Here is a 24489-nt window from a genome sequence, read left to right as displayed (position 1 = left end):
ACATTTGCAGAAGAAATCACAACCTGAACGTGCGCTGTCAATGTGCAGATGTAATTTACCTATCTCTGGCTTCGTAGCGTCAAATTCCAACAGGTCACTTTGCCGGTAGGCCACTAACTTCCATTGCTTCTGGCTAAAGCTGTTTGCCTTCTGATCCCAAGCTCTGTACCCCCCCTGTGACCAATTACAGAGAAAACTCCCGAGTCTTACTGTCTCCTCACTGCAGTAAAGGGAGATGAAGGAACTCAATGCCTCTGCCCTGTAGCGGTCATAAAAACTGATACCGAGCAGAGCAGATATCGGGTCATGTTTAGACTTTTTGAAGCTACACGTTTTATAGATTTTCCCAACTGGCCTCCCCTTGGAAAGAAATGGTGGAAGAGTTGGTCTTAAACTCCTTCTGCACTAAAGCAAATCAGCAAACCCAAGACTATAAAAGAGCTAACATCCATATTATCCAGTGGTTACCTCAAATGATCCATGGAGCCATGATTTATGTTAACAATCCCATCCCTGACCAGATATACTGTGGAGAATCTAGTTAAAGTTACGCTCACATCCAAATATTTTATCTCTTGTAATACCCTCTATTAGCGCTAAATGTACCCTCTAAAATATATACAATCTTTCAAGCAGAACCTGTGTTTATTGGCTGTATCGTACCGCTGGCTTATAACACCTGATTTCATGGAAACTCCCATAAATAAAACCAGTCATCACCTCTTTAAAAAAAAATGTTTTACTATCTTACGTGTCCGGCTTAGTGTTTTTATAAAGTTGCACAAACCATGTCTTCCTCACAGGTCAAGGACTTTGAATTGAGAATAACATTAAGATTATATGTTGATATATCTGACTGAGATTCAAGGAAAAGTGATGAGTGAGGCTGCCATGTAAAGGGGCAACATTGTAACTCCAGTCCTATGTCGCCCTCTGCTGGTTAGAATGTGTCCCTCCGGTCTAGAAATTGAGCTGCAACTTTCAGAGAAGAATTCAGTTTTTTATAGTGATCCAGTGATAAATTGCTTTTTTCGAACCCTGTACATTTCACATGCCCACTACTGTTAGAAATGTGGCCCTATATTAGTCCAGTGCTGCTGGGCAAATAGCAACCTGTTGTCATCAGTTTGAAATGGATTGCTCCAAGGAAAAGCAATGCCCTGCTGGTTCCAGCCATGGTCTGTTCTTATGGTGTCCGGTGAGGCCAGAGGCAGGGATGTCCTGGTGTCTGTGTGGTGGTGGTGAACCAGGGGGAAAGTGAATCTCTCTCTGTGGAGATCCTGCGGAGTCCTGCTGTCTGTCACGGTCTGGGCAATCATGTTATTAGGCTGATGATGGATGAGTGACAGCGGGACTGGCATTGATGTCAGATGGTCCGAATTTCCCACACCTGTCCATAGGATGGCATTCATTAGTTCACTTTTTCAAACTACTAAGTCCCACGTTAGCATGTCCTTAATAGCAGAGTTAGGACTTAATCAGTTGTTTAGCTCAAACTTAAAGGTGCACTTTGTATCTTTGGATGTGTCAGAGAAGTGAACAATTTCTAAGGTATATTCTCACAACTTAATAAAACAACTTTGCTTGCATATCAATTGGATCCCTGGAACACTGTAAAGTTAGAAAGCTACCTGAAAAGTTACTGTTACACTGTTGTTTACAGCAGCAGGGCCCACAGTTTTGTATACAAGCATATTCTAGTCTAACGTTTGGTTCCGAGAGCCTCAAAATAATTTTGTGTTGATTAATACTAAGAATTACATGGAGAGAAAATATGTTTAGAACACCAATCTGCCAATATAAACAAATTACCCTCCCCTGAAACAGCATAGTGCACCTTTAAATTTAAGACACATTTATCAGGTGCAATACTTTTGAATTTTTTTTTTTGCAGGATCTTACCTGTTTCCGTTGAAAAGAAGTGGCCATTTTGCAACTTCCTGGCAACAGTGTTGTATGTCGGGGATGCATCTGGGTTTTCACAGTAGACTATGGACACTCCTGTTGCCTTCAAATCAACACAAACATGGTCCACATACATGACTACGCAGTATGTTTCGGTCATCGGTGAGAAACAAAGAGCCAATTTGTCCCATGATTCTAATATAATTATTCATTTTACAACACCCTTCTAATCTTAACTGTCGCTTTATAACATTACATTTTCTAATTATAATAAACTGAATACATATAAATGATAGACAAATAAGCTGAATGTTTAATTAAAGAAAAGGTATCTTTAGGTATCATTTATCAGGAAATTAAACACTCAAAACCTCAGGACTGTGTGACTGCAGTCACTTGATTCAAAAACGTTGCTAAACCTTGATTCGTACATTAGAAATATGTAGCATCGCATTTAAAGTGTGTCTCACAAAGTGTTGAGTTAGTCACAATGTACCTGGTTAGATGTGAAGCTGTATGGCACTGATGGAGACGCAGGAACAAAAGTTCTTTGCTTTTGAAGGTCTGCAAGAGAAATGCAGAAAGACATTTAATCAAAAAGCATTAGCCGTGTGAATGGAGCTATGCTGAAGGCCTTCCCATTGATTCTCAGCTCAATGCGTTTTGTTAAGGTTGATTTATAGTATTATGTGTCATATATTTTAGGCCTTGCCATCCACCCTGACTAAGTAGCCTACATGCACACACACACACACACACACACACACACACACACACACACACACACACACACACACACACACACACACACACACACACACACACACACACACACTTACTTGTCCTGTGTTTGACTTCCCGCCTCCATTTAGCCCGTCTGTTTGAAAACCAGACCTTGGGGGAGACAGACAATCATCTCAGAAGATGAAAGATTACATTTGCGGTTTGCGGTAAGAGCGTTTCAATGATTTAAAAAATTCTACCTTGATGGTGTCCTCGGGAAGTTTGATCTCGGCAGACAGTTTCTCTCTCGTGTACATATCTGCATACTGGCTCTGAGAGAATTCTGATTTGGGAGACAAGAAACCTGAGTTAGGCTGGTTCTCTGAGTGGAAAACATTGCATTGATGTGTGAGTTTGAGACCTGCTTTGACTCTCTTCAAGACTTTAATTCACCTTGCTCGAGTGCCGTGCTCTGCTCGACGGTGAAGGTGGTTCGGTTTCGATGCTGGACACCTTTAGATTTCTGCTCGTTGCCGCATACTGTCTCAAACATCTTTCTCTCATTCTCTTCTTCTTGAATCAAAGAATCGACATCTGCACATGATAAACAAACACACACACACACACACACACACACACACACACACACACACACACACACACACACAAATACACATAAATGACATCAGATTGCTGGAAAATGTTACATCCAAATTGGTTAGGCTTACTTGAACTCATCTTCCTTTCTGTAAGTTCTTCACCAACATTTGGATGTACAATATGTGTACAGTTTATAGTACATTCTCATGTGGTTGTGCTCTTTATAATGATAAACAGTGGGTGGTTACAGGCTCCCCATTTTCCCCCTTATTTTCACAGATCTACTGACTTACCCTGCTCAGTCCTGATGTCACCGGTCTCCATGCACATCGGCCCGTGGTCCAAGTGGATTTTTCTTAAAATCCGATTTATAGACGACACCTTGCAGCGTGGAGAAAAAATGCACCATTAAATGCTGCAATATCTCTTAGTTTTGTATAAAACAAAAAAATGGCATTTCAATCTTTACTTACGCTGGGGACTTTGGAGGCCTTGCATATTTGTGCTGCTGTGAGTCGTTTTCGAATTTCCCAAGCGAAAATGGTTTGATTTTCCCTCTTGCACTGGACGATGGTGGAGATGACACCAGGGGTGAGGAGCCGAGGTCTGCTCCCTCCGATGGTCTTGGGCTCCAGGAGGCCAGTGCAGCGGTAGCGGCTCAGGATCTTACTGACACACCCATTGGACACCTGAAAAAATATATACGCAGTGCAGTGGTGTCCAATTTATTCATGCCTGAACATACAGTATAAAGTGATTTTTTTATAGTTACTAAAACTGACCTATCAGTGAGAATAATAATCAGTGTTGGGGAGTAGTGAACTTCATGTAATGGAAGTTTAACAACATTTTGAAGTAGCATGGTAGTTCAACTAATCATATTTGCATATTATTCAAGTAGTTAAATTACCTTTTTGCCTTTCCCCTTCATACTGAAACTACATACATTATCTGGCAATAAAAGGAAAGAAGTGAATTAAAAATGTTCATTACTTCTCTAATTGAACCCCCTTTGACGAGTCCCAGATAATAAGGCCTATAAGGACAGATCTCCAGGAAGCTGTGAAAGAATTTAGTATTTTGTTTTAGTTATTATTTAACAAATGTTTGGTAGGGTTTATATAAGACCTGTGAAGAAAATGTTGGTACTCTTTAGTTTTTGTATAGAATTTATTTTGTATGATATTTTGTTAAAGGCTATACTTTCATATCAGATGTATAATTTCAATTCGATTATCTATTACTAAGTAGTTTGCCCACCTCTTTCTAAGTAGCTTTAGTTAACCAAACTAGAGTATAGGGAATGTGCTGTAGTTCAACTTCTGCTTCCCCAACACTGACAATAACACAGCATGACGCTTTGGCTAACTTTTCTCAAAAGTCACTTTAAAACTAAAGCTTAACAATTATGTGTGCACTATCGCTAAAAAGAGTTAATGAGCCTATTATGGTTTTTGTTTTGTTTTCTTGCGTACCCGAAGTATCCTGGAGATCTGGCTAGGACGGACTCCCTCGGAAGCCAGTTCGATCATTTTCCTCCTCTTGGATTCTGGGAGAGGTCTTCCGTTGAGAAACATCCCTCCTAGCTGGTTGACACTTCCACCACCTTATCACAACAACACAGCCCATGCAATTTAAATCTATCTAAATTGGATACAGTGTAAGTGCTTTAAATTGCTAATCCACTCATTCCAAATGGCAAACTTAAATTAAATTGACTATACTTAGCACCTGACTGCACAGCGACGTATAGGCCTATTCAGGCGGTTTAATTAGGTGTTAAGAATCTAAAAGTAGGCTAAAAAGAAAAAGTTCAGAATAATAAAACTCCAATACGAACCTGTATTTGGCAGGTCCGCGTTTGTTCCGCACATCTTCACCGCCTTGATTATGAAAAAAGCAAGACAAAATGTTCATTGAAAAAGTTTGTGTTATATATTAAAAGCGCAACGATAACCACCTCCCCTGTAGGAAATATTGTCCAGGTAACTCCGCGTCTCTCCGGTGGATGAAAGTGAGGGGGAATTACGCCCTTCAGCTGAATTTTATAGGCCTGCAGACCTCAACGTGACGCGGTGGCCTAGCTGTTTCCTTACATGACAATATTGTCTGCAGTGAACGTGGGCATTATAGAAAAAGTTATGTATTGTGGATGAGACATATTCTGACATATGTTGTCTCACAACATTCTGCTTTCATTCCACCTTTCCCCCCCATTTGTTTCAGCAAATTAATAAAAGGAGTTTCCAGATGTGTTATGCAGGAAAGATAGATTAAGTGATGGAAATTCATGATTCAGAAAAAATCCTCCAGAGAGGCAAGTAACAAAAATTGTTATTTAATCTTAATAAACCAACGTTTAATGATACAATAAAATACTATTTTTAAAGACTAGTCAAAAAAAGGTGCTATGAGTAGCTTGTTATTGGTAAACCAAGTCAAATAAGTGACCACTTTCCAAGAATACATCATACATCATAATTCCCTTTGCATCGTCTCGGTTATGTGGCATATTACATACATTTACTTGTAGCTTTGCTGCACCAGAAAAGGCACCTGAATAGAGTGTATTGGCCAAAGCCTACCAGATTTCCTCGGCACCATAAACAAATATGTCCATTTCTAGGTTCTTAAAAAAATACGTTTTTGTTTCATAATGTCTGCATACTGCTATTAGCTCTTTTATGTAGACATATTCAAGTTTGAAAATTTAGACAGTTTTCCTTTTGCGCAGTGACTCTCAACAGTCTCAAAAGACAAACCAATTTTTCAGTGCAACACAGCTCACCCCGTAAACTTTCTGCTTGTGTGCATGTTATCCTACTAAAACTAAAGCTACACATTACATCTTTATAAGAAACTATATGATCAACAATGGTATTTGTCACATCCTTTAGTGGGGTTCGTGTTGGTCACGTGACTTGAGCATCCTTCCACAGGTGAAGTGGCTTGGATTAAAAGGATCTCTGGCCTCCTTTCATAAAACAAACATTTGGAAATCTGCGCCAATGACGACGGCCATATGGTAAAGTGCTTTTGATAAATCATAAATCCATCACCCAGTCTCTCTTTATTACATTTTCTTTCAAAACGTGAACAAATAGACTCGTGTATGGACGCAAGGAAAGGACCAATTGGGGGGCCTCGTTTATCCAGAAGAGGGAGGCTAAAATAACCCTCACAGATGTTCCTTGGGTAGCCAGCAGATAAAAATGCGTTGTAAACGTTTCAAAGGGAAATATTTGACGAGCAAATATTAGCACATGTGAAAAACCCACACAAGGCTCGTCTTTTGGCCTGTTTAATGACTAATTGAATATCATTAGTTGGGTCCACACAGATCGAAGTGCCACCGAAATAAAGGCTTAGATTTTAAAATGCCATATGGCCCAAATTATACATTAACCATGAGTTAGGGGACAATAATACTCTCTGTGCACAATCAACCAGATTAGATAGAGGGCAGCCATTTTGGACACCATCATCTCCTTGCCAACCGACACAAAGGACAAATAAGGCCAGCCTTTGTATTTATTACCGGGGAGTTGATGTGGTCATTGATTTATAGTACTTTACTGCACGTACAGCGTGTGCCAAACGAGGCTGATTAATATACTTAGGTTGTATTGTTAAGACAGTACCACATATTCGTGGTGCGTAATTTTTACTCTGGGCTCGCCAAGGGAGGATGCGGGAGTTAAGGTGCCTATATCGTGCCACAAAATATGAATACGTTTTACTAAGACTTCTTATATGTTAGTCCTGAGCATCAAACACGTAAATATGTGCTTTACTGCGTCTTGAAGCTTTGAGAAATGCGGGTTATTCATCCGCGTAAAATGGTTGCCAAAACCTCTCCAAAGCGCACCGAGGCGCCTTGTGCGCAAAGGAGTTGCCTATATGATCGCTTGTCTGGCTATGTTGCCACGTTTTTTACGAAATGTATATAGAGTCCCTGTTTTTTATTTTTATTTTCACTTCAGCAATTGTTTTTACATTCAGTGAGGCTGATTTTTGTTTCTGTCCTTTGTTATGAATAGATCCCATACATCTTCCTTTTCATGTCCGTGGCCAAATGTGTCGATTCCGCAGCAGACATAACACAACACAACTCTATCTTAGCATGCCATTCAGGTTTAACCAGGTCTAGAGTGCTTTATTTTTTATTTAAGCAGAATTACTTGCCCTAACAGTTAATGGTAAAAAATGTCCACTTGTTTTTATTTTCCAAAGATTTAAAGACCACGAATTGGCTAAATGACATGTTAATTACACATTTAGTGCCGCCTGGGTTAACGTATGCTACCTGTGTTTGCAACAATTTAATTTCTTAAATCGTCAACCGTCGTATTCCTTCGATCCTATTGATAGGCCTACGTCTCTTCTATTTAAACATTGACTTAAAAATTGTTATTCATTATATGATCTCTTAACACATTTGAAATAGTTTGCCCACGGCGGTAATAGAAGATTTGTTTTGAAGATTTGCGTCACTCCATGGAGGAGGATTGATTTACTCAGTGCTGCAACTGAGACAGGCATACAAATACAATAACATACAGCGTTAGGCAAACGACGTATCTGCTTTCACCAGTTTCATTCTGTTGTGATTTCTTCAATTACAAATGTAGTTTATTTTTTTCTTTGTTTTTTTTCCTTGCCCCACGCGGAATTTGCATATACTGCATTAAATACGTAACGTATCTATTTAACACGTGTCTCTAACCGTTTTCTTAACAATAACGTCCCATTGGAAAAAGGAAAATACATTTACCTTTCCTACAACTACTGTGATGGTGGAGTTATATGGTGCACAATAAACAAAGAGTGTATAAGAATGTACAAAAATAAATAAAAATATATAAATCTGTTCAGCACTCAACATCTTTGGTGTTCTTTTTGGTCAGTGGGAAAAGAAGGTAATCTAATTTACTGAAGGACAGTGTCAGAGTGCATGCATAGATATCATGTCCATGAGTATGAAAACGTTTTATTTGTTTTTACATTTATTTTCATTAAGATCAGTTATTTTATGGCTGCTAGTGCCCTATATCTTTCTAGTAACTTTTTACAAAACATACGCTTTTTTAAACATTTTGCCATTCATTTTATCCAATCTAATTGTTTCTTCCTCATTTATCATGCAAATATTTTTTTCTGCAGGTGATATCATGATCATTATTTCCTGAAGTTGCTGAAATACGTGAGTAGCTGTTAAAACACTTTTTTGAGTTTTATATCATAGAAATAAAATTGATTACAAGACACTGGTCAACTATAAACAGTTGGTAATGGACTGAAAAAAAAGTGACTATGCTGTGGTATTAGGCAGTGTGATGTTTTCCCAAGCCTTTATGTGGTGAAAACATAGGTTATAATAAATATAAAAACATAGTAGTTGGATAAGGTTTAGATTATGACAATCTAGTAATATCCCCATTGCAACCGACTGCTCTGAACACCCAAACATACTAAAGTGAAACCAGAAATGCTTGTTGTAAGCCAAAATGTTCACCCTGCAAGTCATACAACCCTAGGGTAGATTTGCAATCTGACACCTGGAGGTCTGTGTGACATTCACACACCACTTACAATACCACTACATATATGTGCATGTGCATATAAGACACTATCATTTATAGTATGTACACAAATGCATGGGATAGAGGTGTCGGCGATTGGTTAGGGAGGTTATTTGTGGTAAACTGTAAAACAGCTACTTAAATTTAAACTGACATCGATTCTGATGATTCTTATTCTACTTCTTATGCACCTAGTTAGCTCCTGACCTGATTGTTGCCTCTGTGCAGTTCTTAGTGATCATCACGAGTAACTCCGTTTGGGAATAAAGTAAACGATTCCAAAGAATCAGGATAAATATATATATATATATTTTTAAAAACGTCTCTAGGTATTTAGTCTGAAAATATTTAGAGTAGGCCCCCAGAGCATTAGTGTTCTTTTTCAGAAATGCCCTGCTTCCCAGTCACACAGTTACTCACAATCACATCTGAAAGCTGCCAAGTACAACTGAGGCACAGCAGGATAGAACAAGCAAAACATACTTTGTTTCATCCGATGCAAGATTATACTCAGTGTTACAATATTGCTAAACTTTCGATGGTGACATTGTCTCATAATGTATTATATGTCACTATCATGTTTAGTATTGTATCATACTCATGTCAAACAAAAACCTTATTTGTGTTTGATTTGACTAACATTATCTGCGTCCATATACTCAGTTAGTCTGCTTATTCGTGTAACAGCTGTGAAATGGCTCCCTCTTTCAGGGTTTACTTTGAATACGTGCATTTTTTACCATCTCATTATATCATTGCATGTAGCTTGAATGTATTAACCTCTCAATAGGCAAATAGCAGGGAAGGGTTAATACTTATAACATCAACAAATGCCCTGTTCATTAAGTTTCCCAGATGAGCCACAACAATGAGTGAGTCCACAATACCGGAGCCCTGCAACTGACTGTCCAAAATGATATGCAGCCACTAAATGTAAATTCCACCTCCTCTTGTCCTGCTTTGAAAGTCCAAATGTCTGTACATATTATTAGATAGAATCACTTAACTAAAACTAGGCCTACATCCTTTTGATTTATATAATTTTAGATATAATGTCATAAATAAAACTGCACCCTTTTTACCATTTCAGTGGTGAAATTATGTGAAACAAAGCTGATAGTGCTGCAGGGGCAGAATGGACAAGATATAAAAGAGAATTAGACAAATGTAGACTAATTAGTCAAAAGAAAAACAATAGGCATATATTTAACAATAACATTTGAAACAAAGTACAATCTTTAATCATATACTCATCAACATAATCCATGCAATCAAAACATGTTTTTATTTATTTCGGGCAACTGTGACAATAATTTCTTCATTTGCCATTTTGTAGGGTATTTTTTGAGAAGCTGAGATTGAATAGAAAAATTCCCGACACCGTGAATGCAGCATTCGCTGTGTTAACTCTATGCTGACGTGTCGCACCTCATGCTCCGGAAGGCTTTATTTCAAGTTGCTTACGCGGTCTAGAAGCGGCCCCATTCACTTCCATTCATTCTGCTCCCCCTCTCAGACCCGGAAAGGTTTTTGACGTGTGTGTATGCATGGCAAAGTGTGTTTCCGGTATAACGTGTGTGTTGATCGGTACTCAGCCTTTTTCTCTTGGCTTTCAGTAGAACAGTCATTCACCTCAAGAGTCCCCAGCTCCCTCAACCTGGTCACTCCTTTACGGTGTTAGATCTCCAACCGGTGGACATGGCATCTGTTTCGGCACCCGCTCAGGCAGCCCCCGCCTCGGCTGCTCCTCTGCAGAGAGGAATAGTGAAAATGGTAGGAAACCTAACATGATTATGAGTATGGGGCAGGGGTACTGCTAGTTAGCTCTGTGAGCTGAAGGCTAATGAAGGCTTAACTATTTCTTTGTTGTCATGCAACTTTAAATTAACTTATTTGACTATGCAAATGCTATTGTCTGTTGATTGCCAGTGTTGCCATTATAACACTAACACCTGTCACACACACCCAGTTCACCTGGCTGTGACAGCATACAGGGCTAACGTTAGCTAGCTTGCTGCTAAATGTGCTAGCCTGCTTATACGCTGAAGCCTATTGACGTTAGCACATGTTTGCTATCTTGCTAGTTAGCCGCAAGAAACTTAAACTAACCGTTCAAGTGGAAACGTAAAGTTTAATGGCATAATTCGAGCAGTCTAAAGGCCACCGTGATAAGGACAATGTGTGCGTACCTATAGCCCAGCAGGCTGGAAACTGTCATTTAGTTACTTGTTTGCTGTGGCGTTAACAGATGTTTAGTTTCCCAGCTAACGGCTAAATGGGCTAACTGTTAGCCAACTAACGGACTAACTGTCCAGCAAGTGTTTAGTTAAATGAAAAAGTTTGGTTTGTGCGGGACTGCTGAAGACAAAGTTGAAACCGCGTATTCGCAAACGTATTTTATTTATATTTTTGTGCTTTTCTTTGTATTGACCATTTAGGGCGACGGCTATTATCAAAATACTGTCACTATATCGGTTTATTTCTTTGTCCCACTCAGCGTTTCCTATAAATGGTCTTTGCGTCATATTTTAGCGGTTAAAGTCCCAGCCATTAAAAGTACGATATACGACTCTAATAGTCCTGGCTGGTTAATAAAATGCTCCGAGACTTCATGTGACAGACGGAGCCGTGTGCTGCTGGTTAAAGCCAACCACTGCAAACTGACACGTAGCTAAAGCTCTCATGCCCCCTATAATCTCCCATTCAGTTTGGCTGGTTGTCTGTAGTCTCTCTTCGTTCACGTTACTTCACATTCTTTGGTGTTAATATATGGGCCGGCACTTTGCTCTAACTAACGAGGTTAACCTTTGACTTATCTAGATAAATTTACGATTTTCTCTTTGTGTGCCAAGTTGCATTTATTAATAGTTTGACTTGTGGAAAATGAAAAGTGAATCCAGTCTACTTTATGTGTGCCACTGTGGAACAAACTGACTTTATAAAACATGTCTAAATTCAGGGTTTTCTGTTGTATATGCTTAGTTGTTATGGGGTTAGTTAGAAAAGGTGTGTGCCTCTCACTCACCTCATATTCTCATACTCTTATCGAACACTTTGCCTCCAGCTGTGTGAAAGAGGGCTGTTTTTACAAATGTGGTTACTATTGTCAACAGCTAAGCCTTGCTGTCCTCCCTTGAGAAGGAGGTTACACTCTTGTGGGTTTATTACCAAAGGATTTAAGATGTTTTGTTTGGGGAATAACAGCATATAAGCCTATTAGTGCACCTGCAAGTCTGAATAGTAAGTATGAGTCATTAATATGACTTTGGTAACTAATTCATCAAAAATTAACTCCAAACTTTCACTAGGTCTGTGTTACCCTTGTCTTTGATTAATTATGCACATGGTATACATAATTTAGAAGCATAGAAAAAGCTTATTTAAAGGCCCCTATCTAATAATTACAACCGACCCTGTGCCTTGAGAAAACTGATCAGGGCGTGAAACGAAGCCTTTCCCAGTGGAACTTGGCCCTTTGTAAACAGAGTTGGGGGGGGGGGGGGGGGGAGAGTGTGTGTGTGTGTGTGTGTCTTTGCCTCTTTTCTTCCGTGCCTGTTCAGTGTATAAAAATTACAACTACCCTTCTGCCTGGCCAATATACCTTGAGGGACTGAGTCAGATAGTGTGGGGGGAACAGTTCTGATTTGATGAAATACTTTATCTAGCGTCACATCTTAGATCAACAGCCCCGGGTGATGCTCCCCGCAGACACACTGGAGAGACTGCAGATAAACGCTGTTTGCTTAGATTCGTGTAAATGCCGTGGTTGTCAAACCCAAGAGTAGTTTATCTTTTTTTTTGTATTTAGCATAATCAGATGGTGTGATCTCACCTTGCTTTTTGAATGACATAATGTCACCATGGCTACGTGCAGTATGAAATTGCCTTCCTGCCCTATAAAGCTTCGTTTACACTGAGCTGTTTGGTTCGGTGTGGCTCCGCTTGCATTCACTTGTGCTTCCACTGTCAAAAGTTCAAAAGGGTTCAAAAAGGTTTGAGCCTCAAATAAAAATATTTAATTTTTTAAAATATATTTAATGTAAGTAATATTGTGCCTTTGTTTGTAAAATGTAATTAATGTCTGCTGGATATGTAAAAAAAAAAAAATTTCAGTGTTAAGTCATTTTGCAATGGATTTTTCCAAGCAATATCCAAAACCTAAAATGCATATTAAGGTTATTTAGTGTATGTAATGGTGAAAAAATTGTCAAAACAAAGTAAATGGAAATACTGCGTAGAAAAACATGTTTCGGTACACCCTCGAACCAGTGTTTCCTTATTTTTCGGTTTCGGTTTTGCCAAAGAATATTCATTTCTGTGCATCCCTTAATGACCTATCCTTTTGCCTACCTATTGTAACTTCTTCTGTTTAACAATTTACACATGCAACTACAAATACAAACGGTTTACAGAAGGTATCAGAACGCTTGAGGCAAAAATAGAAACTGAAAGCTGCACTTTTTTTTCTCTTCCACTCTGGGGACTGAACTGTTTTGTGTTTTGGTTGACTATATCTGCTCCTGGTGTTTGTGGCCTGTGAATCGCATTATCTCTTCTTGTGATGAATCAATTTCAAGAATGAACCGAGTCAAACGGTGGCCAATACCTTTTTAACCGTTGATTTGATTTTCCTCCCATTGACGGTCTCTATTGTCATCTCTCTGCAGGTCTTGTCAGGCTGTGCTATCATTGTCCGGGGCCAGCCTCGAGGCGGCCCGCCCCCGGAGCGTCAGATCAATCTCAGTAATATCCGAGCTGGAGCCATGGCGCGCAGAGCTGCTCAGGCCCAACCTGACACCAAGGACACCCCAGATGAGGTGAGCGGTGTGTTTTATGTTTGTTCGGCAAAGGCAGAACAATGTCCCGCTAAGTAGCCCGTTAGCATAAACTATGTTTTTCTAATTTGGGGGGGCTAATGCCGAAGTGTGCATCTTCTGATTTAGCATTGTAGTGTTTTAACTTTGTTGCCCCTATTCCAAGTTCCATCCAGCAGCTGTCATATAATTATGTGTGATTTTGTGTTCAGATTATGCTTGAATATACAAATGATGATGTAACCCAGAGATAAAGATGTCAATTCTCAATTAAACTTGAGACTTTAAAATACCATTGCTGTAAAAACTGAAATAAATCTAAGTATCTGGAGGTTGCAAGGCTGAAATATCTGCTTTTTCTTTTTTCTTTTTATATGCATTTCCAATAAGGCCTTGACAGAAATTCATACCTTTTTTTTCATAAAAAAAAAATCAGAGACAGTTTGCTATTGACCAATAACATATTAAAACACATGTTTTTTGCAGATTATTTTCCAAATTATTATCCAGTTGCTTATTATTGTGTGTCGTGGGTGTGGGTCATACTTTCACTTACTGTTGACTTTTATGCCTGTCTGGTGGGTGTGAAGCGGCAAAAGTAAACATACTGTGAACATGCTGTGTTGTCACAAGTGTAAGGTTTCCATTAATATTCCTCTGTATTGCAGCCATGGGCCTTCCAAGCCAGAGAGTTCCTGCGGAAGAAGCTCATCGGCAAAGAAGTGTGCTTCACTGTGGAAATCAAGACTGCTCTGGGCAGGGAATACGGCATGGTTTACCTGGGGAGAGGTGAGTAGAATAACTTCTAACATCTAATCTGAACCATGTACCCATACATTAGGGAAACCGATTGGGCAAAATACTCATCCCAATAATTTTATATATTTTTTTTAAATAGTTTGGTGTTGGGACAGTATTGTAGTGTATCTTTAAGGGAAATGTTGGCTTAAAGCTGCTGGTCTTAAAACATTCTTCTGTGTCCTCTTGTTTTAGACACAACAGGCGAGAACCTTGCCGAGGCTTTGGTGAATGAGGGCTTTGCCACAGTCCGTAGGGAAGGAATCCGAGGGAACAAGTAAGATATCCTCCTTTGCTACTTCCTCCTGTGCTGTATTGCCGTTTGTTTGTTTGTTTACATGAATGGTTTATATTCAGGCAAAAGGGCATGACGCTTGTACATTTTCAAGTGCTTAATACTGTAATGTTGGTCGTAAAAAATGCTCAAGATTTTAATCATCATTTAGACATTAGTGTGAAACTGCTACTTATGCGGAAAATGGTTTGGTTTTCATTCCGTCTGTTTCTCTGCTCTTAAGTATGCGGAATATTGTTTTTTAATATTCTGTGTACGGACATGTTTTATTCAAAGCAATATTCCACTGTACATGTGTCATTGTTTGTCTTTGTGATATTCAATTACTCTATCGGATTCTGTGCTCTGTATTATATTGTTACGATGCCATTTGTGTTTACAAGAGACTGATCTCATAAACACTCTCCCTCCCAAATTGTTCGCTCAGTCAGATATCAAAGCTGGTTTCACAGAATGAGGAGGAAATCACTTTTGGCAACATGATGTAATCTTGTGCTCGCTAAAGCTTGTAGCAGTATAACACTGTTAAATCTGCAGGGAGATATACACGAGTCCTCAACTGGTAGACGGCAGAGAGTTTGAGATGTGGCCATGTTGTCCCAGATGGTGGCAGTATTACCCTGCTGCTACAATGATTGTCCCTCTGAAACCCTGTTCTGCCACAATGCCCTTACGATCGTAATCCCCTAAATACACTTGCACCCCCGACGCTATATGGCAAAGTACTGTATATTCCCCCCCAGTGGCAGTATTTGTACGTTACACACATTGCAAGCAATTTGACTTCATGCTGCTACATTTGTATCTTCCAAACATGAACAGAGATGATGTGAATATTTTGCCACTAATGACCCATTTGAAGCATTGTGTGCAATGGCTCAGAACAAGCGCTAATGTAAATGATGCTTTGAGTGTAAGCGGGCATCATTTGGCCAAAGGGAGGCCCATTACTCAGTGAAGACTTCAGCCCTTTTGTTTTTCCCTCAGTGAGTGCGCTAAGCCTCCAATATCATTCCCCTCTCGTGACTGGCTACACTGATCACACTAACAATGATGTGATCGCAATTACGGGGGTGATGATTATAATGACGACGGCCTCGGCCAGTGCATTTAAATGTGTTCAGAAGCCTGCTGCAACTTGGGACAACAGTGAGCCAATTCCCAAATTCCAAGAGCTAGGGCCAGTGTTCCAGAGTGCATCACAGCAGGCTTGGGCAGAAATGCTGTTTCTCATTGGTCTATAAGAGCAAGAATGAACACTCAAGTCACTTTCTCCCTCACCCACAGCAAATCATGTTTTAAATTTAAATTGCAAATGTCCAGATTTCTTTGTTGATCCATACTTATCGTTTTAGGGGATTAGGCCTTACGACTGCCTTGAATTGTAATTCGAGGTTTATTTTCAGCTAAATAAAACATTATCAAATCATGTATTTCAAACACAAACCACTGGACAGCTTCTTGAACATAAGTAGCTTGTTCTTTCTGTATTGGAAGTTAATACATTTTGTGCAAATGAATGCACCCTGGAGGGACGTATTGGGGTAGAGGATTGATTCCAGGTAACTTAACTGCAAATACCCTAGAGTGCCTTTTCTTTAGTGCTTTTTTATTGGATTTTTAGATCTGGATTCAGCACTTGACAGCAGCACAAGCTCGACATAAAACCGTCCATGTATTCCAATACTTGTATTCATTCCATATTTAAATGGTTAGATTACTTGTTTCGGCATCTCCATTGACTCCATTGGTTTCTGTCAAAAATACATTTTCTTTTCTCTTTCTACATATTGCAGCTGTCCATATCAGGCAGATTGATCATCATTTAATTAACACTTACAGATTTTTTTTTGCTTTTGGAGTCAGAAATGTGACGGAGGTTCACTTTAACTTGATCAGACATGAAATGCTGTCATTGGTGCTGAGCCTCACACTGCTATAGTGATTGGTATCTCAGCCATCTCCTCTTCTCAGTCTCTGACTCAGACTGCTTGATTTAAAAATGCTAGGTAGGCCCTAGAAAATTGGTTAGATATCACTGCATTACACTTTTCCTTTTGGAAAAAATGAAAGCCACCGGCAGGGGTTTTGTCTGATTGTTTTCTATTCACCGCCCAGCCAGCCGAACAGAAGGGAGCTACATTAACATGGCGACCAACTGTGTTTGATAACCCCACCCCCATTGCTCCCTTTTAACTGGAGCCCCAGAGGAGTGCAGGTTAAGGGGTGTTAATGTCGGGGGGATGAACGGAGCTCATTTGGGTCTCGCTGCTCACTAGGAGTGGAACACCTTCCAGTTAAGCACACCGGGGGGAACACAACTATCTACACCTTCTTCACACTGCTCAAAGACAACAGGGATCTGTGAAACGGCTTGCTTAAAAGATCAGCTTTTTGTATCTACTTAAAGTACTTTTAGTTGCCCAAGGGAAGCCATATGGAGATGAAAGCTGTAGCCTACAGGGTGTTCAAATATAAGGGAATTACATCCTCCCCTCCCCCCGGCCTATTGTTTCTCAAGTAGTTCTTCCTCAGTACTGTACTTTCTTACCTTTTCAGTTTTATTTCGATTTGAAGCAGTGTGTTTGTTGGAAGTACCGTAGTTGCTGACCTAAAAAGAAACAAGTCTATTTGGAGACATGGACTATCATCTGCCTCCACACATGAATATTTAACAATCTCTCCTTGTGAGTTGCTTAGGATTTATTGCTGTGGCTTTAACAATGTCTGCTCTCCTTGATTGCATTGTTGATTTCTCTCACACTATCTTTGTAGCGTTCTGTCCGTGCGCCTAAATTCTAAAGCGTCTTAAACACAATTCACTTCGTACAGAGTTTCACTATTGTTGCTCAGTAAGCAAGAAACTGTTTTGATTCAATTTGAAGTTAAAAGCTAAAACGGTGCAGGGGGGGAGAACTTGACGGCCGATTGGCATTCGTCCAAAAGTCTAATTAGGAACACACAGCTGGAGAACAGGCTACATGTGTGTGTGGCATTTTAATTGAGACCCACTTTGTTGCCTCTCCAGGCACTAGTCACCATCGCTACTTCCATATCAATTGGGCAGCCTATAGCTTCTTGGAGAAACAAAAGCCTGTTGGCCATTTTGAAGTAATGAATAATTAAAGTTGTACAAGGGCCCTGAAAAAGCATTAGGCGGTGCAATTTAGAGAGCCAGCATGGAATTAATTGTGGCGTTTGTAGCCAGCTGTGTGGTTGCTTTTGAAGGAGCTGTCAACCACTGTTATTGTCTCTCCACAAAACGCTTGGATACATTTTTAAAGCAGTTATAATCTGGTCATCAGTGCTTGCCACTAAAACAACAGTGCAGTTTGTCAGCTGGAGCCTTAATGAACTCATCCCCGTACAATCTATACTTTTAAAGAGCACTTGTAAGTGTGGAAGTCAGAAACTAATTATAGTTTGGTTGTATCGACCGTTAACTCTAATTGACTGAATTGTAACATGATAGATGCAGAATATGAGAAGACTTTTTGCATAGGCCAAAAGTTGTTGTAGTCCTATTAATGCAATACTGTATTTGGCTTGGGGTAGCCCGTTTCCTGAACACAGCCTGGATAAGAGCAATTAGAACTTGTTAAACTTAACAAGGGGTGCGACTATGTAATAGAAACCTTTTTCTGCTTGTTAGGTAAGGTGACAAACCCTTCATCTGACTGGTGTGAAATTAATTGCAATTTGTTAACAAGCTGAGCTGGTGGTGTTATTATGCCCATTATATATAATGATATCTTGAAGCACTCAAATACCCTCCAATATTTATAGTTTGAATAGCATTTAATAGCAATATTTTAACAGGAGCTGTGACAGCTTTAGTGCGGCAGTGTTATTTAACAGCATTTTCATTTTTCAAAGCTGGTAAGGAGCCATCTGGGAAAGTTTCAATATCGCCTACCCTCAGCTGCAGGTTTTAGTAGTCGGTCAGGTTCTGTGCCATTTACCTAATTCATTGGATATATTTTAATAAAGTTGCCGTGGTGGGGATATCCTTTTTGGTTTCTTATTTGCACAGACAGCTAAAAATAAATTGGATTAACTTAAATTGCACATCTTGAGATGTTCAGCCAAGGCAATTTTGGTTGTGTGCAAGTTCTTCCAGAGGGGATGAAAAGGAAAATATATGTACCAATTTCACATTTTCTCTTATAATTATTATTTTTCATATACATGCATTGGTTGAAAAGCAGTCAAGGAAAAACGACAATTACTTCAATTCAAGCATGTTGTTGTTAGGCTTTACAGCTTACTTATTTTCACTATTACTGGTACCTACATATACAGCGAATATTCCACTTTAACAGGCGTTTGGAGTTTAGAATGTGTTTAGTGGTTGTTCCTTTTACTGTGTACTAAACTTTCCTTTTTGTGTGTGTGTGATCAGTCCAGACCAGGCCAGACTCTGTGAATTGGAGGACCAGTCCAAGGCTTCCAAGAAGGGCATGTGGAGCGAGGGCGGCGGTACACACACCATCCGGGACCTCAAGTACACCATAGAGAATCCCCGCAACTTTGTTGACTCGTTGCACCAGAAACCCATCAATGGTAATGAGTTCTGGAACGGACCTTTAAACATTGACACTGAGATGCTCATACAGTGAAAGCTTGGCCTAGGAAAGCAGACATGTATAAAGCATATAAAAACCCCACAACAATAACATAAGACTCCATTTTCCCATAAAAGCCACATTTTGCAGCCAGAAATCAGCCATTTTGTTTGAAGAAATCTAGTTCCACACAGCCTTTTTAGGACAAGTAATTGCAGACGCTATATCTCCCTTCACCGGCTCATTCTTCCAGTCTCTCATCTTTGACCCTTCTCAGGGTGCAATGTGCCACTCAGTTCATTTTCAGGGCGACTGCTGTTAACAGTGGCGCAGCTCATTTCACAACCCCTTTTTAATTGAATGGGGAAATGAGCAAGGGAAGGCTATTCCTTATTTTTTTTCTTTCTTGTTCCTATTCAAGGGAGACGGTAGGGGTTGTTTTAAGATCTGAGGCAGACAATGTGTGTGGAGTGGCTGTGGTTGAAAACTCAGAATACCAATTTCTCTGTCGTCTGCTCAAGCCGCCACACACATACACACACGAATGCTCAAGTTGTACACTGAAAGAAGGCTTGTAGAGACTGAGAGAACACATCATCAAAATGTCATTTAGGCGTGAAAAGCCTTTTCAAATAGTCGACACTTTCTGTTAAATGTAGCAGGAGAAACGTTTGAGTGGTATGCTTTTTGGAGAAAAATACAATGTTTTGCCTTCAAAAGCTCTCCAAATAAATCTTCTGAAGCCGTGTTAGCACAAATCCTTCCGTTGAATGTCAAGTACTACGTTTGTAGGCTTGGAAGGTGGCTGTAAAGACAAACACTAGAAACATGTATTTTCCTCCTTCACAAAGAACTGTGGTCAGCTGGAATATATGCTGGTGACAATTGATTTCAGTCATGACAGGAATGATTTCAAATGTACTTCTCTACTCGACGTAGTGTTTGAGGCTAATTAGTTTTAAACATACTTTTCACACTGACTGCAGAATAGTCGCCCTTTTTATCCTACAGTAGTAAGTGTTGGGTGAAGATTTTCGATTCGGTTTGGAATTTCACTTGGAGTGCAGTACACACCAGGTCTGCCAAGGAGGCCGTTATTTTCTTCTTTCTGAGAAGTACAACAGGACAATTTTTTTTTTTGCCAGACACTTCAATTCCACTGCTCAGTAAAACACTGTGATTATTTTTTTTCTGCAGACCACAGGTGTTATTGTTTTGAATTAAATGAGTGGCAGGCAGGGAATTGCTGAAAAATAAAATCCATGTTATGACAATCTACCAAGGATGAAGTCTTATTAAAATGGATAAATTTCGGATATGCATTAGTCCGGCCCCGACTAACCTTGGGGCAGCTTTCCAGAAAGAATAAGATTTTAAGTTGTCACCGTAATCATTCAACTTGCTGTACATTTTACAACATGAAATATAGTAACTTGAAGGTTAATATAAACTTTGTTCAGCCAACCAATAAGCAAGTATATTCCAAGAGCTTGATGTCTATATTGTTAAGTTAATAAAACACACACCTCTTGCTAAAACGCTTGTACATTCTGTTCTCCTTGCTCCCCCCCAGCTGTCATAGAGCATGTGCGTGACGGCAGCGTTGTCCGTGCCTTGCTGCTCCCCGACTGCTACCTGGTCACTGTCATGCTGTCTGGAGTTAAGGTAACCACCACTCACTTGTACACTTACACTTCAACTGTTCAGCTAATTCATTATTTTGACTGAGTACAGTACAGAGTACTGTAACAATAACAAACAAATAAATGCACAAATAGCAAAACCCTTATGTCACAGTCCTAAAAAAACATTAAAAGCGGGAACTCATTATTGTCACTCCTATGAGTCTGCGCTTGTTCCACAAGTGTCATATCCGCTCCACTAAATTTCCCCATCAATCGTTTTCACCGAGCCCAGCTTTGCCAAAGGACCACTCAAGATAACTAATCTTTTTCATCTCCCACGTACATCCATTTCAAGGTGTTCTTTCTCTCCTCGCTCAGACTTGCCTGCCTCTCTTGACTGTTGTGTTCGTAACCGTCTGGTGTTTTGCCACGCTCAAAGGGAGAATACAGATGGCATGAATAGCAAACTGCCATCGGTTAAAAGTTGATAACAGTAATACACAATAAAGAAACATATTCTATCAAAAGAGTGAGAGCACAATAAACCTGCTAGTGGCACTGGTTGACTGCTTGTAATCAATCAGATTGGACCCACAGTTTCCTATGCTTGCTATTGTTTGGGATGTGAGTTTTGATGTTTGTTTTTCCTTCTCTCAAGTGTCCCTCGTTCAAGCGGGAAGCGGATGGTACGGAGTCACCAGAGGCGTTCGCAGCAGAGGCCAAATTCTTCACTGAATCGCGTTTGCTGCAGAGAGACGTTCAAATCGTCTTGGAGAGCTGCCCCAACCAGATCATACTGGGCACCATCCTTCACCCGGTAAGACGGGCGGAGGTGGCTAACCGCTGGGGAGGTGAAGAATCATTAGCATTCTGGCTTTCTGACTCATGTATTGCTCCTTTGACTGTCCCTGTAGAATGGTAACATAACAGAACTCCTGCTGAAGGAAGGCTTCGCCCGCTGTGTGGACTGGTCCATGGCTGTCTACACCCAGGGAGCCGACAAACTCAGAGCTGCAGAACGGTACGGTAACTGTAGGAGCAAAGAAAACCGTACTTTTATTGAATGGGATTATTATTTTTTATGTTGATGAGAAGTTTCTCAAAACAGTTGGTTATTGCGCAGGTCTTCAAGATACTAAGAACTACACAGCTCTAATGGCCGACCTTGCATAATCCAACTTTTTCGAATTAATTTACAATACATTTGGTTCTGTAAATCACTTGAATTGGTATGACATAATTACGTACATGTAGGTCCTTGAGGTATTGGAAATAATGGTGCAACTCGTTAAATGCTTATACACATTTTGCTACCACCACTTAAGACAAATAATCTTTAACTATTCTGCTACAATGATATTGATTCTCTAAAATCAATGCAGCAATGACTATGGGCTAATCAATGGAATTTCTTTTTACAGCCAAATGGATCCTTTTTAGCCCCTTAATTAAGCCCTTATGTTGATATATGTGGGTGATGAAGAGCACTGCCACCGATGATGATGGTGCTGATTATGATGTGATTTTTGTTTTTGGCCAGATCTGCTAAAGAGCGCAAAGTTCGCATATGGAAGGACTACGTGGCTCCCACAGCCAACATGGACCAGAAGGACAGGCAATTTGTAGCCAAGGTGAGTTGTTGTAGTGGCATTTACAAGCTAAATGGGCCCTTTTTTATCTTTTCTCTGTAATGTAACATGTCTTTCAGTTTTCAGGATCATCTTTCTTCCATTGAGAGTCCTCACATATCTTTTTCATACGGCATATAAAAAGCAGGTGTAAGGCATACAACTTTCAGCATGACACGGAAGACATTATCCGCTATGAATAAGACTTTTGCTTCAGTGCTAAAGGAGGAGGATAGCCATTTACTTTGCTTCCACCACTCCATGTCTACTGCAGCATTTCCAATTTTCTCCAAGCACTGCAGCAAAAGCACAGCCACTTTGAGGTTTTCCAACGAATCATATCCTCCTGACACCTCTTATTTTCACATTCGCTGCCCCCACTGAATAAAAAGAAATATATATATATATATAAAACTCCCTTCACTATAGGTACTAGGAGGAATGCCTAACAGCAACCTTGAAGCACTCCCCAGTCAAATTAGGGCCAAATCGCTGGCGTATGCTGTAGCAGCAGCACAGAACGACCCCCAAAAGCCAAGAACTAGAGATATTAGCTTTGGAGGTTATTGGTCAGGGCCTCGGAGAAATGTCCTTAAAATCAGGTACAAGAGAGTGCGCTCCCCTCCTTGGTGTCAGCACAAATGAGCTCAAATCAAGCGAGATGGACTCCTTGATACATTTTGAGACAGACAGTGTCCCAAATTGAAGCTTAAATGCAGTAAAGCGATTCTGACCCTAAAAAAACATCCGCTTTAAATCTGGTCCTTTTATGTTTGCATTTTGACATTTAAGTTGCACACCCAACCCTACACTTCAGTTGATATATTCTTCTTTAGGATTGGAACGAAAAGTTTTATCACCTCCCTAAAGTTTGTCTGTGTTCGCTCCCTCCGGACCCTGAACTTTTTTAAGGCCGTGAAAAATTCATGGCTAGCCGTCGGGTTACATAAAAGGTGTTGCTTTGTGAAATTTGCTTACAGAATGAATTTGATAAACTGCACACGCATAAAGAAGAAGACGGCGCAAAAAAGAAACTATGTGTATGTATATATTTTTTTGCCTGAGTCAGAGAGAAGAGGCTAGAGAGAGGATAAAACATTTATATTATCAGTGTGAGCTGCTCTCAGATCTCTCTGAACCCCTTCAATAAAAGACAGTTAGATGCGGGCAGCGGGGGGGAGTGAGGGAACACTTTATGGTGAGCTCAGGAAGGTGTGTGAAAAAGAGACAGAAGGATGGCAAAAGAGTTGGAGGGTAGAAGAAAATTGAAAGCGGGAATTTGTGTGGAGTTGTATAGGGAGACTTAGGGGAAGAAGGATGAAAAGAAGAGAAGAGTGAAAGTCAGGGGGAAAAAAAACGCCTAATCAAGATCCCAGGGACTATGCGGGTCCTCTCTCTTGTATCCTTCCACACTTTTTTGCTACAGTATGCAATGCTGATGCCCCCAGTTACAATGTGGTGCACTTTTTGATCTCTGTAGGACTCTCGTTGGTCCTCTTTACCCTGCAACTGCTCTTGCCCAAAAAGGGAGGCTTAGGTGATTTGTTTGAAACCTGATTTTCTGCTTCTAGTTTGTTTCCTTTGTTCGCACCAGATGTGAGTGATACATTGGTTTCGTTTTTCAACAGTTTCGATTCTCTTTCACACCTATCCGTCTACCCTGGACCGAAGCGAAACCAAAATGCAGCCGCAAAACCCACATGAAAATGTTCTTTTCACCTAGAAAATGGAGAGCCATTAGAACATCCTGGGAAACCACACTTTTGGGCAAACAACTTCCATAGATGATCCCCTCATGTATTGTATAAAAATAGAACTTGATCAAAATCGGGTCAAAGGCCTCAAACATTCTGACCAAAAAACTTTCTGTCAAAAGTGGCCAACAGTTGTGGTGGGGGAAACATCATGCTGACGCAGCACCTGCTTGATCTGTTCTTTAAAGCCTAAGTAACTA

General features: G+C 40.1%; 1 protein-coding gene across 1 annotated transcript in view; it reads left to right on the top strand.

Annotated features, from left to right (window-relative positions):
* Positions 1-10384: 10384 nt before the first annotated feature.
* Positions 10385-24489, top strand: part of snd1 (staphylococcal nuclease and tudor domain containing 1) — a 176005-nt gene continuing 161900 nt past the window's right edge. Inside the window, exons 1-9 of the mRNA XM_080050907.1 lie at positions 10385-10583; positions 13478-13627; positions 14293-14413; positions 14618-14699; positions 19120-19280; positions 20856-20947; positions 21566-21724; positions 21822-21928; positions 22448-22538. Coding sequence (XP_079907033.1) covers positions 10509-10583; positions 13478-13627; positions 14293-14413; positions 14618-14699; positions 19120-19280; positions 20856-20947; positions 21566-21724; positions 21822-21928; positions 22448-22538 — 1038 coding nt within the window. The 5' untranslated portion in view covers positions 10385-10508. The remainder of the gene's footprint in view (positions 10584-13477; positions 13628-14292; positions 14414-14617; positions 14700-19119; positions 19281-20855; positions 20948-21565; positions 21725-21821; positions 21929-22447; positions 22539-24489) is intronic.

Source organism: Ammodytes marinus (genome assembly GCF_949987685.1).
Source record: "Ammodytes marinus genome assembly, chromosome: 22".
Taxonomy (NCBI): domain Eukaryota; kingdom Metazoa; phylum Chordata; class Actinopteri; order Uranoscopiformes; family Ammodytidae; genus Ammodytes; species Ammodytes marinus.
The sequence above is the reverse complement of the archived record's forward strand: the minus strand, read 5'-3'. Positions and strand labels throughout refer to the sequence as shown.